Genomic DNA, 15,644 nt, shown 5'->3' on the forward strand with positions numbered 1-15,644 from the left:
CGTCTCTCAGCTTCTTCTAGCGGCGCCGCGCAAGAGACTCCATTCACTCCTGCCGTCACTGCACGATGCGTTGGCCTTTCCTCGGATTTGGTGTTAACTGTTAGCCTTCCATTAACCTTCCTTCTAAAGCACCTCCTCTGAGCATCTGTTTGTCGCCTTTCTTAATCGCTGCTAATGGGTTTGACTAAGAAGGAAAAGAAGAAGAGGTGAATATGAGTAAAGGTGCGAATGATGGAGGAATAGGAGAGAAAGGAGAGTAAGACTTGGAAGGAGAAACTAGCAAAAAAGAAAAAAATCGAAAGAGTGGATAGATGCAGAAAAACAAGAGAAAATGGGAAACTGAGTAAAGGAGCGAATGGGGGAATAGGAGAGAGAGAGAGAGAGAGAGAGAGAGAGAGAGAGAGAGAGAGAGAGAGAGAGAGAGAGAGAGAGAGAGAGAGAGAGAAACACGAGAATAAAAAGAAAAAGAAAAGGAAAACACGAAAGATGGGATAGACGCAAATACAAACAAAGCAAAAAGTAACAAAATTATATTCAACTTGATAAACTTTTAGTGTAATTACTGTATAGCCATTACGTGAACGCGACCAGATTTGTTACACACCTTAGTTTATAGATTTAAAGGGAAATATACCAATAATTATCTTCGTATACTTTTATTAATGATGTTTTGGTGTTGTTTTGGGATATCTCTTTATTTCTCTATCTCCTCTACATATCTATATTATTTTTTTATTTAACTAAACCATTCGCTGTAGTCTTGATTCAAAGGGAAATATATCAATAGTTATCTTCTTATACTTTTTATTAATGATGAATTGGTACTGTTTTGGGATATCTGTTTATTTCTCTATTTTCTCTACATACTTATCTTACTTATTTATTCACCTTATCTATTTTCATTTATGTTATTTATCTATTTATCTATTAATTTATTGGTTTCAATGTTTTCGCTCATCAGAAATCCCGGCGGTGAAAACCAGTGTCCGCACCCGAGTGTTTTGTCACGTGGTCGAGTGAGCCATAATCAGGGCAATTAATTAGCCTGACAAATTAATGACATGACTATTTATATATCAGGAATAATTATGCATGTCCACGCCGATGAGCCGAACGCGAGGGACATGCGACGCAGAGCCAGACACAGGCGGGGCAAAAAATATATATAAACCGACATGTCTGACAGAACTGCCTTATGTGTGGATAGCAAGCCTGGAACATGGGAGCGAAATATACGACTGATTTGTAAATGTGTTTGTCTTTACTGCCACTCGTGAAAACCTTCCTACAAACCACGCACAGAAAGAGAGAAATATACGATTGATTTGTAAATGTGTTTGTCTTTACTGCCACTCGTGAAAACCTTCCTACAAACCACGCACAGAAAGAGAGAAATATACGATTGATTTGTAAATGTGTTTGTCATTACTGCCACTCGTGAAAACCTTCCTACAAACCACGCACAGAAAGAGAGAAATATACGATTGATTTGTAAATGTGTTTGTCTTTACTGCCACTCGTGAAAACCTTCCTACAAACCACGCACAGAAAGAGAGAAATATACGAGTGATTTGTAAATGTGTTTGTCTTTACTGCCACTCGTGAAAACCTTCCTACAAACCACGCACAGAAAGAGAGAAATCATCACAGCTTCTATAGATAAAGAAAAGGATTAGTTCTTATATTTTTCTAAGCGATCGTAGAGACCAAAACGAAAATAAAATCACAAAACGAGAGATCAGGAGAAAGCACAGTTCGTAGTATATCGAATTTTCATCTACCTATAATACGTCATCTTAATAAGACAAGTTCATTTTCTACCTTATAAATGAAACCCAAGATTGTATAACTTCGATTTCTACCTCCCTTTGTCTACTTACAAATGATCAACAAAACAATTAAGTTCGTTTCCCTTCTTCCTTCACGTATGTATAGAATATGAACCTAAGACTAAGTTCATTTTCTACCTCCCCCCTAAGAATAGATTTGCTTCCCTATCTTCTTTCACAAACATACAAAACATCAACCCATGTCTAAGTTCGTCTTCCATCTTCCCTCAACCCAAGACTAGGTTCGTTTCCTTTCCTCAATCATTACGTATAGTATGTCAACCCAAAGCTAAACTCGTCCTCTCTATCCTTCCCCAGGTACCCGGAGAGCAGACTGGCGCGGCTCTTCAACGGCTCCATCCCCATCGTGCTGGACTCCCTCAAACAACACTACTTCATCGACCGGGACGGCAAAATGTTCCGCCACATTCTCAACTACATGCGGCACGGGAGGATGCTGCTCCCGGACGATTTCTCGGACCACGATCTGCTGCTTGAGGAGGCCAGATACTTCGAGATTGACGGTGAGCAGAGGGAAGGGAAGGAAGGATGAGAAAAATAGGGGTGTGTGAATTGATAAGCTAAGGGCAATGAAAAAGGAAAAGCAGTGATTAGGGATGCAAAATACTTCGAGATTAACGAGAAAGTAAGGTATAAGAAAATGGCGATATGTGAGACGGTAAGTTAAAAGAAGAATAAAGAAAATGAGGAGTTATAGTAGAAAAGGTGAGATATTTTAAGGGAAGATGAAATATTTTTGAGAAAAGGGATAAAAAAATAGGATGTGTGAAAGATGATACGCTAAAAGAAGAATAAAGAGAAAGGGATGATATTAATGATGAAGATGGTCAGGTATTTCAAGAGTATGGGAAGGAATGAAGAAGGAACAAAGGAATAGAAGAAGGGGAAGAAAGAATGGAGAGACGAACGAAAGGCAGGAGGAAGAGGAAGGATGACTATGAAGAGAAAGAGGGAATAGATTAATTATAAGAATGGAGAGCAGGCAGACACAGGTTTTAGTAACAGGAGAAAAAACAATAGTACCAAGAATATAAGAAAAGGAGAAAAAAGAAGTCCCAAGGTAGAACATTTTCCATAAAACAAAAACAAGAGAAAAAATACCTTCTAGCATTATCACGAGTATTATTCCACACTCAGAGGAAATTAACCTTTTTATCTATGTGAACTGGATACAAAGAGCTACTGAAAACAACTTATTACAACAGACATGCTATACTTGCTTAGATAACGACATATAGGAAACATTTCAAGGCAGAGAAACTCATTTGACTTTTTCAAATTAAGAGTAAATCAATTTTCTTCAACGTATCCACATACACCAGCGCCCCTCTGACCACTGCCGCTTCCTCCGCAGGGCTGGTGAAGCAGGTGGAGGAGATGAAGAAAGCTCGCCTGGACAACCGCAAGAACTCGTCCTCACACTTGTCCTCGTCCTCGTCCTTGACTCAGTCCTCGACCAACTCCTCGTCCATCAGACAAAAGCCGCTCGCCAACGGGATCAAGAAGGAGGACGAGGGGCACGGATACGACGTAAGTACTACACTGTCCGCCGGTGGTTATCAACCCTTTTGCCCAGTGCACCCTTTTAACCCTGTGTTAGAATGTCGTTCCCCATTTCCAAGGGGTCGAGCCACAGTCGGGGCAAAAAATTACCCCGACAAATTTAATGACATGACTCAAAAGCATGAGTCGCGCCTCCCTTGTGGGAGGGGATGCAGCGGCGTCACTTTCCCCGAGGGTGGGATACTCGTTGCAGGAGGCCTAGGGAACGCCTAAATTTGAAGCCCTGTCTATGGGTAAGCTATTCTGAACCTTACGGTTCAGGAGCTTGTATAGTACACGGCATGAAGGGCTGCTTGCACCATGGACCCGATGCACACTGTGTTTTGTGAAGATCAACATTCCAAGTGTTTGAAACTGCCGCGATCCAAATTGACCATAAAATGCTGAAATTTTCCCATGGGGATGAATTTCCCCCTGTCTGACAGCCCCTGCACTAGGGAGTTGTGATTCCCTCTATACCGGATCATTACCCTGATGCCCTGTGGTTTGCTGGAGTGTATTTTCTTAATTTGTGAAAACTAACCTAAAGTTCATAATAAAATACACGCACAAAAATGTTCGTAAGTTGTTTGTAAGGGACGAGTAACCCTACTTCGCTGCGTCAATACTGCTGAAGTAAAACTAACTCATGTCTAGAAAAATGGTGATCTTTTCTCTTACGTCCACTCCCCTCCACCGTTGCCGGGCTGGTCACTTTGAGACGAACTCCCTAAAAGTCACCGCGTCCGCCGGGTACTAAAAATGAACGCAAGACAAACAGAACGCCAAGACCTCGCCGCCGCGCCTTACAAGCTTCCATTCGCATCACACGTATATTGAACGGCGGAGTCATGGGGGGAGGGGGAGGATCTAGTTCTAGCCCCTTTCCTATCCATTTTACCAATTCTTAGGTAGACATTTCCTCCTTACAAGCATCCGTCTGCATCGCACCTAACGGCAGATCTTAGGGGCGTTCAAGTTCCAGCGGTTTTCTTATCCTTTGTACAAATTCTCAGGTCGCTCTCTCCTCCTTGCAACCCTTCGTCTGCATCGCACGTATTCATTTGTTTACTCGTATTCGTATTCGCTTCGGATTCTTTTAGCGGGTCCAAGTTCCAGCGTTTTTCGTATCCACTGTACACATTTTGAGGTCAATCTTTCCTCTTCCCGCGCAGGTGATCGCCCTCAACATCTGCCCTGACCTCGGGGAGCGCGTCATGCTATCCGGGGAGCGATGCGTCATAGAGGAGCTGTTCCCCGAGGTGGCGCAGGCAATGATGGACGCCAGGTCCTCGCTCGCCTGGAACCACGACCACCGCTTCATCATCAGGTACGGGACTATGAAGAGGACGGTGTGTGAGGGTGCTAGTCTAAGGGCGGTGTGGTGCTTTGGATGTGTAGTGGGGATGGGAGATGAGAGAATGGTAAGAGAAGAACGGTGGGTGGGTGTGGGAGATGAGGGAAATGGTAGCGGGTGAGTTAGTGTCCAGAATCAAGCTATGAGGAGAACGGTGTCTGTGGAGAGGGTCGTGATAAAAATTCTATAGTGTTTTGGATGGGTAGTGAGGACGGGAGATGAAAGAGAGCTAAGATGAGATCGGTGTGTGTGGGGAGGGTCGTTGAGAATAGGTGTGAATGAGTAGGTGTTCAAAATTGTGTTGTGAGGGAGTGTTTCTGAAGTGATAATAGGGTAGGGATGTTTTAGGTGATGCTGTAGCAGTGTGGTAGAAGTTCTGAGGGTACTAAAACATGACGAAAAGCTGTGATGCTGTGACTGTAGCGTAGCCGAAGCTTGAGACAGACTTAAGAGTTTTGTGCATGAGATAGACTATGCCCCATTTCGAGGTTTACCCACTTCGGCCTTCATATAGAGGTTGTTTGTATCTCCATGGGTAGTTCTATCAGCCTAGGGATAGTTTGACAAGGCTTCTTCATCATGAACGTGAAAACACATGAGAACCCAACTAACCTCCTTCGTGGCCTTCGGAAATATTGGTCGCGCCACGTTAGGCCAGCTTTGTTAGGTCTCCTCCAGCAAGCTTTACCCTCACGACCTAACCCTTCCGCAGGTTCCCCCTAAATGGCTACTGCAAACTCACGTCCATGCAAGCCATCCAGCGGCTCCTCAACTCCTGCTTCACCCTCGTCACCAGCAACGGCGGCGGGGTGGAGGGACAGCAGTTCTCGGAGTACCTCTTCTGCAGGCGGTCCTTGCCCCTGTGATCTGCACGGCACCGGAGCCCTCACGCCGTGGGGCCGACTCACGCAGACAAACATACTAAATAGGACAAACTGTAGGCTCTTCATACGCTGACTGACGCAAGGGAAACTGAACTGCAACTAATACGAATTGGTGGAAGAGTGCATATGGGGTTTGGTTTTACGTGTGTCTGAGTGTGCGTGTGTGTGTGTGTGTGTGTGTGTGTGTGTGTGTGATGGTAGTTTCCGGCTCCCCACCACCACAGGAGCAAAAGATAAGGAGAAAAGATATATATGTAGCCTATCCATACAACGCCATGTCCAGTTTTTGTACAATAATGTGCAAGTAAACGAGATTTTTTTCCTCTCTCTCAGCTTAAGTATTTGGACATGGAGATAACAAATAACGAGCGTTAGAAGAGACAACAAATATGCCGACAGATACAATATATAATCCTCATGTCTGGTGAAGCTCATAGGTTCGCGAGAGGGTTTGATACAAAGATATATTAATATATGTTTTTATGCCACTTTTACAGATGAGAGATTAGTAGTATTCGTACAGATTATAATGATGTTTTAGTCTGATTCTTTTACTGTTAACTGGAGTGAGGTGAACGTCGCCCGGAGGAACGGAAAGAAGAAAGGAAGGGAATAATAATACGAGAGAACGAGAGAAAGAAAGACTGTAGATGCTGGTGAGTGTGTGGATGATGCTGGTGAGCGTGGATGATGGCGTTCACCGGACGTCGTCCTGGCCGCCGGGTTCAACGTGGATTCTTCTGTGCCATGCTTTGTACGCACCGTCGGGGGAACAAGACAGCCTCTGCAGCCCCTCCCAGGGCCTCAGCCCACTACTCACCCCTTACTCGCCCTGTACCTTTGCTCCCACCTCTCTATCACCACCTATCTGATCCACTAAATCCTTTGAGCCCATTATCAGTGCAATTTAACGATGTAATCTCGGTATCGTGAGTCCCCTTTAAGGGTTATCGTAATCTGCCCCGTGATCGTGTTTTTTCCTTGTGGGTTTTCTCATCACTTTCATCCCAAGGCTTTCTGGGATTACCTCTGAGCGCCAACGGGGCGGGGCTGCAGGGGCGTGCCGCGAGGCTCTCGTTCGCGCCGACAGTGTTCTGCCAAGTGAATCAGGATAACAGCATACTTTAAGGGATATTTGTAAAGAAATGATATTAGCTTAGAGTTTAGGGAGGTTCAGGAGGACGGAAGGTGCCGAGTTGGGAGAGGACACGACCACGCGTTGATAAAATTGACAACCTAACAGAAAAACTTGCTGTGCGCAGTAATCATGATCTTCGTTAATATGCACCTCAGTGTGCAAGTGATCTCACAGATAGCGGCGTCCACCCACACAGCATTATTATGACCCGTGTTGTTCCTGGCGTCGCCTTGAGTGGACGGGCGTGTCGCGTCCTTGCCTGGGACGCCGCCACGCAAAGAACAAGGCGCTGAGGCCCCCCGGCCACGCCCTCCCGCCTGGCCGTGTGTCCTCCCGGCTCGGCCGACTCTCCCCCGGAAGCGATCCCTAAAGAGAAGTTTTATTGTGCCATACTTAACAGGAGGCTGACCGGGTGCGGGCGGGTCGGCCATCCACTAGTTGTTTTGTACCGTCGAAATGAATATTTGCTAAGGACAGGGTGGGCCGGGGCGGGGCGGGGGCCAGGCACCCACCCACTTCCTGTAGGTGGTGTGGCCGTGAAGGCCCCCGCCCCGCCCCCCGCCCCCCCTCAGGTGGTGTTCCAGAGGGCGTCACCTTTGATCATTCTTCACTGTTATCATCGTCTCGCCAACTGGCTTAACCCGGCCACGTGTCCACCTCACCTGCCGCCGGTGACCCGTGCCCGCGGCCCTCGGGGGTCAGGGCAGGGCGCAGTACAAACAAGAGGTCAAAGTCGCCCCGTGAACTATTGTACATAATGATCATAGTAATAATAATGGTAATACCGGTGTCGCTTTGGCTGCCAGAAACAAAGTAGGAGGCGAGACCCTCCCATGTCTGCGTCCGTCTGCCGAGTCCCGCCTCAAGACTAACTCGCACGACCCGCCTTTATACTCACGTTCATCAAGATCTCATTTTCCTCGCGTTGCACTGGACTGACTATACTTTCCTCGGAGATCTTTATTTTCACTCATTCAGTCAACAAACTCAAGCAGTTTGAGATTACAGTCGATTTAGTATAGCACAAATTATTACGCAATACGCCACTTTACAGCATTCTTTGGGACATCACACCAAGGAGGCGTGGCGTGGGGGTCAGGACTCTCCCTCCGGCGTGTTTCCCGCAGCCCGACACAACCCAGCATCCCCCGACACCCTGGAGCAGCCACGGTCACGCTACACCCTCGATACACTCGCTACTGCACCCTCAGAGGACCAAAAACTAACACAGCACGCAATAGATTCAATGTTCTCACTCTCAGTGGACCAAAAATTCACACAACACACAATAGATTCAATGTTTTTACTCTAATGTTATGGTTGATACGTCATTTCGAGGGATTTGCTGAATATTCAGTTTCGTTCTTTTGCCGCTCACGCCATTGCTCCGTAACGTAACCACATTTTCAGATCATAGATTCGCAGTAAATATATCGCATTCTCTCGTCACATTGTTCATTTGTTATCACCACTTTCGCCTAAATCATTGGGTCTTAACAGGTTACGTACGGAGTTTCCCATTGTGTCTACTGAACGTCTAGATTAAGTCAAGGGAACGTAGGGTAGGCTTTCAGGAGTAATAGGACAGTTTTCCACACACCAACACTCATCAAGCCATACGAACAGGACCTCTGGCTGGCTGCAGGGTCGCGGCGGAGAGGCAATAACTGTTTCCTACAATATGTAAGTAAGACCCAGGGCCAAGCGAGCATCCTTGTGGGGCGCCGCCGTTAGTGTGCGCGAACCAGACGCCTGCGAGCGGAGGAGGGACGGAGGACGCGAAGAGGAGAGAGAGAAAGAGGCGGTGGTTGTCACGTTTACTGATGCGTCGTTTTTCTTTTGTTTTGCGTTTGTGAGTTCGTCATAAATTTCGGTATAGTTTATCATGAATGTTAACTGTATTATGAAATGCATTCATAGCTAACAGGAAACTCACTAATTATAATTGTTCCTCGCGTTTGGCGTTTATGAATACAACTTTCTTATACAGACGAAGATATATACTAAATCTTGATAACACCGAAAGAGAACTCCAACACTTGTATTTCCTTTTAATAGCTCTTTGCAAACCTTTATACACAAACACAAACGCGTCTAAATGATGGGAATTATAACCTGAAGACCGCCGGCCCCTCCCTCCCTCCAGCACAGCCTAACCATCGCCTTCAGCTGCCCCCTCACGCAATGACCAGTGACTGAACGCGACTCTCAGCGCCTCGCGAAGCTCACGGGGGCCAGGGAGCGACAGGCGCGCTACTGACGGACGAGCCGACCCGGGGAGTTGTTTTTTGGCAAGTTTGTCGGATGAATCAACATGGTGCCATAAGGTATAGACAAACTAACAGTCCTGATTGACCCAGAACACGTGACATCTCTAGATAAAACACACACACACACACACACACACACACACACACACACACACACACACACACACAGGTGACGGCCGTAACTTACTCACCCACACGGGGCATCACAAATTGGAGATGACGAATTTTCTCATTGAATTTACTACCGTCTGGTGGCGACGCGGCTTAAGCCAGTTTATCCCCGAGGAAGCGCGAGAAGATGGACCTTTCTGCCGCCTCTACGGAAGGTCGAAAAACATGATTATTTCCTCTTTTACGACCTGGTGTTCCATGTCCCTGTCCTCGGTCAATCGAAGTGCAAGGAACGGCTCTCCTTGCTTTCTGTGATACGTGTGTATATTTTATACTAACCAGTCAAAATTCTCATTAGATATAAAGAGAATAACGTCATTTTATCTCAGAGGTGAAGTGTTCCACTCATCTTCAGGAATAGAATAAATTTATGTCAAACAGAAAAGGTGGTTCGTTTGTTTTGATCCTCCTCCTCCTCCTCCTCCTCGTCCTTTTCCTCCCGCCTCATAACTTTTCTATTGACATTCTTCTGCCCCCAAAAAACAGCAGCAGCAACAATAGAACACTACCACCACCACCACCATTACCATAACCATTACCATCTCCTCGTTCCATCTCCACAAACTCTATCCACCAGTATCTCAACCCAGCAACATCACCCTCCCCCCATTTCAACCTACAAACATCACCACCACCAGCATCACCAACACCATCACCACCCCACCAGCATCACCACCAGTATCATTTCCACCAGCCAACCATCTCCACCACCAGCCTGCGTCACCACCACCACCTCCACCACCACCAGCAAGGAACTGTGAGTGGCGTGCGGGGCCTTGGGGCTTCCGTGTCCCAGCATCCGCCCGGAGATGAGACCGCAGCGCCGCCGGGGGCCTCAAAAGTCTTGGGGGTGAGGCGGCAGACGAAGGGGAGAGAGAGAGAGAGAGAGAGAGAGAGAGAGAGAGAGAGAGAGAGAGAGAGAGAGAGAGAGAGAACGACAGAAAAATACAGTAGGCAGCAGCTGACGCCGAATACAAGATAATAGCATATTATCTTGGTTATTAATATACACGAAATAGAAGATGAAAAAAGAAGGTAAATGCGAGAATCAAAAGAAAAATCTCATATCAGTTCCAATATTAGAACGCAAAACACACAACGCATCGCCAAGAATATTGAAAACTCCTGATAATACATAACCCTTGAAACGCAATGAAAGCAGGAGGAGGAGGAAGAGAAGGAAGAGGAGGAAGAGGAAGGAAAGAAAGAAGAGGAAGACAAGAAGGAAATTCCATGAAAAAAAAAGTTCTTAACATCCACGAAACTGTCGAGAAGAAAACACGAAACACACACACACACACACACACACACACACACACACACACACACACACACACAGACACAGACACACACTAACGAGATACAACTTCCTCCCAAAAAAGCTAGACAAACAAGACCAAGTAAAGCAAACAACGCCAAGAAAAACAAACAAAAACAAAAAACAATAATAATAACAAAGAAAAGAAAAATAACGAGAATAATAATAAGAAGAATAAAGAAAATAACAGAAACGAACAGAACACCGAGGTCAAGTACACACACACACACACACACACACACACACACACACACACACACATACACAAAGAACTTCTCGCCACCACTGTAATAATTCTTCGCCGAGTGGATAAATATTAAAATCAAGCCAGCGAAAGTGACCAACCATTGAGAGAGAGAGAGAGAGAGAGAGAGAGAGAGAGAGAGAGAGAGAGATATTGATGCTTCGCTCGATGGCTCTTTGAAAACAGAACTCTTGGAAAACAACGAGGATGAAAGAGCGAGAGAGACAAACAAGGCGTGCTCCTCCTCTCTGTTTACCTCGCGGTCTGAGGTTATAAAATGAGGAAGAACGTGAACGAGAGCCCCGAGGAAAGCCTGGATTAGATTCTCTGTAGCCGGGAGGAGGAGGAGCAGGAGGACGAGGAGAAGGAGGAGGAGACCGAGAGAGGGAAAGCCACATCACGTTTTCTTTCCCCTCAGGTCGCTCACCTCAAGTCTCTTCCTTCGTGAGTTTCCTTTAAACATGACAACACCTCGCCTGTCTAACCTTGGCTTACACACACACACACACACACACACTATAATGATACAAAGACATTTTTTACTCTATTTGTCCATACTCATACCGCAAGAGAGAGAGAGAGAGAGAGAGAGAGAGAGAGAGAGAGAGAGAGAGAGAGAGAGAGAGAGAGAGAGAGAGAGAGAGAGAGAGAGAGAGAGAGAGAGAGAGAGAGAGAGAGAGAGAGAGAGAGATAATGAGGTCGCACGCGAGGGGTAAAATGGTCTAAGGCTAATTATTACACAGGTGGAATCAGCGTTCGGATCACTCAGGTAACCTTTCCCGTTGTTGTCGTGACGCTCGGCTACGCCTGAAGATACACCTGAACACGACCATGGCTTCCGGGGAGGCTGGCAAGGCTGGGGTTGCGTTGAGTCAGGCTGGGTCAGGCTGGGTCAGGTTGGGTCGTTATTTCAAAGACCTGAATTGCACCCATCGCACCCCCCCTCCCTTTCTTCATCCCTCCCAATCTCCCTCTTTCCCTCCCTTCCTCTCTCCTTCACTTCCTCTCTCCCTTACTCCCTCTCCCGCCCCTCCCCAGCCCGCGGCCGCCCACACAGCGGTTGCGGGCGGCGTTCACAGGACAGCGGGCGTGTGAGGGGAGTGAGGCGCCTAAGTGTCGTCGTCATGGCGACTGCAACTCAATTTCTGCCGTGATGGAACCAATTGGACTGCCGCCCCCAGCCTGGCAGCCCCGCCCGCCGGCCACGCGCGTCCAGACCCGTCCGCGAGGCCCCGGCATTGTCCTCGCCGCCCCGCCCCGCGCCAGCCTCACGCCCGCCGCCAGCCAGCCCCGCAGCCAGCAAGGGGACGACGCCTCTCCCCCTGGCCCACCGGCGGTCCCTTTGGAGGTTGATTTCCTCTCCCCCGCGGCACCTCGTGTGTGTGCCGCGGAGGTCGGCCGCCACTGGGAAGGCAGCTCCCCGAAAGCCATGAAGGGGAGGCACCGTGGCCCTGAGGCGTCTTGTTCATCCCACACGCGGACGCCGCCGCACCGCCACCCCACCCCACTCACCCCACTCTCCCCACTCACCCCTCTCCTCCCTGCCACCACACCACCACACCTTACCTGTTGCCCCCCATCTCTCCCACGCTGACGCCAACACGCCTTCCCCCTCACACCCCCACGGTACGCCTCACCTACTCACTCCCACCTCTTCGTGCCTCCCACCTACTAACCGAGGCCCCCACGCTAAGGACACGACCACCCCATCGCCCGCCCTTGCTCACACCGTTGTTTGTGTTGACGTTACTGGTGGTGAGTTTCTCCTATTATCTGGGTAATACTGTGCAATTCAATGTTTCTGCATATTGTACTTAGCAGATATCAATGTTCGGCAATAAAATATTTGACATACTGTATGATAATGTATAATAATAAGTATATATCTTTACAGAGGAAAAGTCAAAGACATTTAGTGGTGGATATGAAAACCCTACCTTCATGGGATCAGGAAAAAGTCTTACAGAACGAGAAAATATCGAATCTATTTTGGTAATAATTAGCACCATTACGGGAATGACCAAGAACTTTAATTATGCAGTTAAAGAATCATCAATATGCTCTCGCGACCCTGGTGGCAACATTTCCCTCTAAAAAGCTCCTCTTATTATCTTTACCCGAATTAACCCGAGCACTTCCCTTTTCACCCCTCCCCCATCCCCGTAATACCTCCCCCGAACCCAGCCCCTCCACCCCCTCTCAGTGCTCCCCAGCGACCTGTTATCGCTGTCTACTTCCCAGAAGGCGCCAAGTCTCGTGTCCACTCCCTGTCGCTCGCCAGGTGTGTACACTGCACCCTCAGTCTTCTTATCAGCACGACAAAGCAACGTGTGAAACTATGATGAAATAATGAAGACAAATTGTTGTGCACATACTTGACGGTATTGTAATCGTGTAATCGTGACCCTCATGGTATGCCGCAGGTTTCAATAGCTATTAATTTCAGTGGACATTTTTCAGCCGTCAGTAACAAGACACGCACCGTTCACCCTGGAACACTCACGTTATGGCCGAGTAACGTCAACTTACGTCAGGTAAATTAAAGCATTTTTAGCAAAAAAAAGAAAAAAAAAGTTAATAAAAATTTATTGAATATGAAAAAAAATATAGGTAACAAACAAAATCTGTACATTCACTTCTTTTGCAGATTTAATTACTAGTAACAAAAAAAAAACATGCTTTAGAGGCAACTCAAAAACAGTTACAAAAACCACTAAGATTTGCTGTATGGCTATATTAAATACATCGAGGTATTTACATGAGTGAAGCTGAGGCGTTGAGCTTGAGCGTTGAGTCGCACACACCCGGGCCGTGGGAGCTCCAGCTGCAGGACTGGCAGCCTCCCGGCGCCGCGAGGAACTGTTCTCATGGGGGCAAAAATAAGGAAATTTTTTTTATCAAAATATATGTTCGCAATAAACATTAAAATAGACACTTGTTCCAATGGCTATGAACACTAAATGATTATAAATTATTATAATATTAAATTTTAATATTATAAATATTAAATATTAAAAATCGAGGTATTTACATGAGTGAAGCTGAGGCGTTGAGCTTGAGCGTTGAGTCGCACACACCCGGGCCGTGGGAGCTCCAGCTGTGGGACTGGCAGCCTCCCGGCGCCGCGAGGAACTGTACTCATGGGCGCAAAAATAAGGACAATTTTTTTATCAAAATATATGTTCGCAATAAACCTCAAAATAGACACTTGTTCCAATGGCTATAAACACTAAATGATTATAAATTATTAAGAGTAACGTTTTGAGACTCCAAAGACGACGTTTGGGCTTTTTTTTTCATATATTTACTCCATGTAAAGGAAAAATTATAAATTATTTTTCTGTGAAACTAGAAACGATATATAGGCAATAAATATTTCGTATAATTATTTACTCCTATAAATGAACACAAAAAGGATTGATTACAAAACTCTCACCTATTATATCTCGTGCAGTATCGTCTCGGGAGCTCTTCATAGCTTCACAGAGTGTTGAGCTCCTGGTGCACCCGAGGCTCGATGTCCACCGCCACCGCCTTCGTGTATCCGCGCCTGATCATTCCGGTACCTCGTTCTCTCCTAATTTTCACCCCGGATTACGAGCGCATATTTGTAAGGTGAACACTTTCCTAGGGTAAAATCCACGCAAGACGCCCTCCCTTCCCAAGAACACCCCACCACGAGCGAGCGAGCGAAACAATATCATCTTCCCTTACAAGACCAACCCGAAATAGGAAGCGCCAAGGGCCACGTAGTGATCACGTGAAGACGAAATTGTTTTTTTTGGTACCCCACGTAAGTCTTGTGAAGAAAATCGTGTGCTTCAGTTTCAACGCACATTTTTTTTTCCAGCCTACAGAATCGACCGCAGCAACAACAACGTAAACACAATAAAACGTGTCGGCATGCATAAAACAGTAGAGGAAAATATTAGCCTACTACGAACATGCTTGGTGTGTAGGTACTTACTCTCCTGGAGGCCCAACTTCGACGATGGTTCCTTCCTCCCCGTTCCCTCCTCACTCGTCCTTGAGAGATAAAAAGTATCAGTATATATATATATATATATATATATATATATATATATATATATATATATATATATATATATATATATATATATATATATATATATATATACACACACACACACACACACACACACACACACACACACACACACACACACACACACAGATTGTCAACTCTCACACATTTTTCACTTTTATTTTTCATTAATACCAAGGACTCGTGGCGCAGCTGGTTAGAGCGCTGCTCTGCCAGGCTTCACGGTCTGACAGTGCGGCGGTTCGAGTCCGCTGAGGCCGGATTCTTTCCGTTGACTAGGAGTGGTTACTGTCCCCCCTTGAGCAAGGGGGATGGGGCGAGTGGTGTGTGAGGTCCTGGCAGTACCCAGAGATAGAGATCGACGATAAAGAGCACTTGCAGTGAAGCGTTCGACAAAGTCCCTCATCACCGGCTATTACTAAAACTACAGGCTCACGGCGTAGATGGGAAAGTTTTGAACTGGATTAGGGCTTGGCTTAGTGGTAAGAAGCAGCGAGTGCAAATCAATGGCAAAAAAATCTGAATGGGGCAGTGTTACGAGTGAAGTCCCACAGAGGTCGGTGCTGGGTCCACTGCTTTTCATCATTTCCATCAATGATTTGGACACAGGAATTAGGAGTAATGTCAGTAAGTTTGCAGATGATACCAAGATCGGTAGAGTAATTCAATCAGACCAGGACGCTAACGTTCTCCAGGATGAGCTTGACAGACTATATGATTGGGCGGGTAAGTGGCAGATGGAATTCAATGTTGGGAAGTGTAGTATTCTGAGTGTAGGTAGGAATAACCCCTCACACAATTACT

At 46.4% G+C, this 15,644-nt stretch overlaps 1 protein-coding gene across 2 annotated transcripts in view; it reads left to right on the top strand.

Moving 5' to 3' along the window:
- The window catches only part of LOC127006808 (BTB/POZ domain-containing protein Tiwaz-like), a 148,451-nt gene extending 138,837 nt beyond the window's left edge, over nt 1–9,614 (top strand). For both annotated transcript variants that reach the window (XM_050877150.1, XM_050877151.1), the window contains 4 exons: nt 2,148–2,353; nt 3,205–3,380; nt 4,568–4,722; nt 5,462–9,614. In XM_050877150.1, coding sequence (XP_050733107.1) covers nt 2,148–2,353; nt 3,205–3,380; nt 4,568–4,722; nt 5,462–5,615 — 691 coding nt within the window. In that variant the 3' untranslated portion in view covers nt 5,616–9,614. The remainder of the gene's footprint in view (nt 1–2,147; nt 2,354–3,204; nt 3,381–4,567; nt 4,723–5,461) is intronic.
- Nucleotides 9,615–15,644: the final 6,030 nt, after the last annotated feature.

The sequence above is a fragment of the Eriocheir sinensis genome, chromosome 33 (assembly GCF_024679095.1).
Source record: "Eriocheir sinensis breed Jianghai 21 chromosome 33, ASM2467909v1, whole genome shotgun sequence".
Lineage (NCBI taxonomy): Eukaryota > Metazoa > Arthropoda > Malacostraca > Decapoda > Varunidae > Eriocheir > Eriocheir sinensis.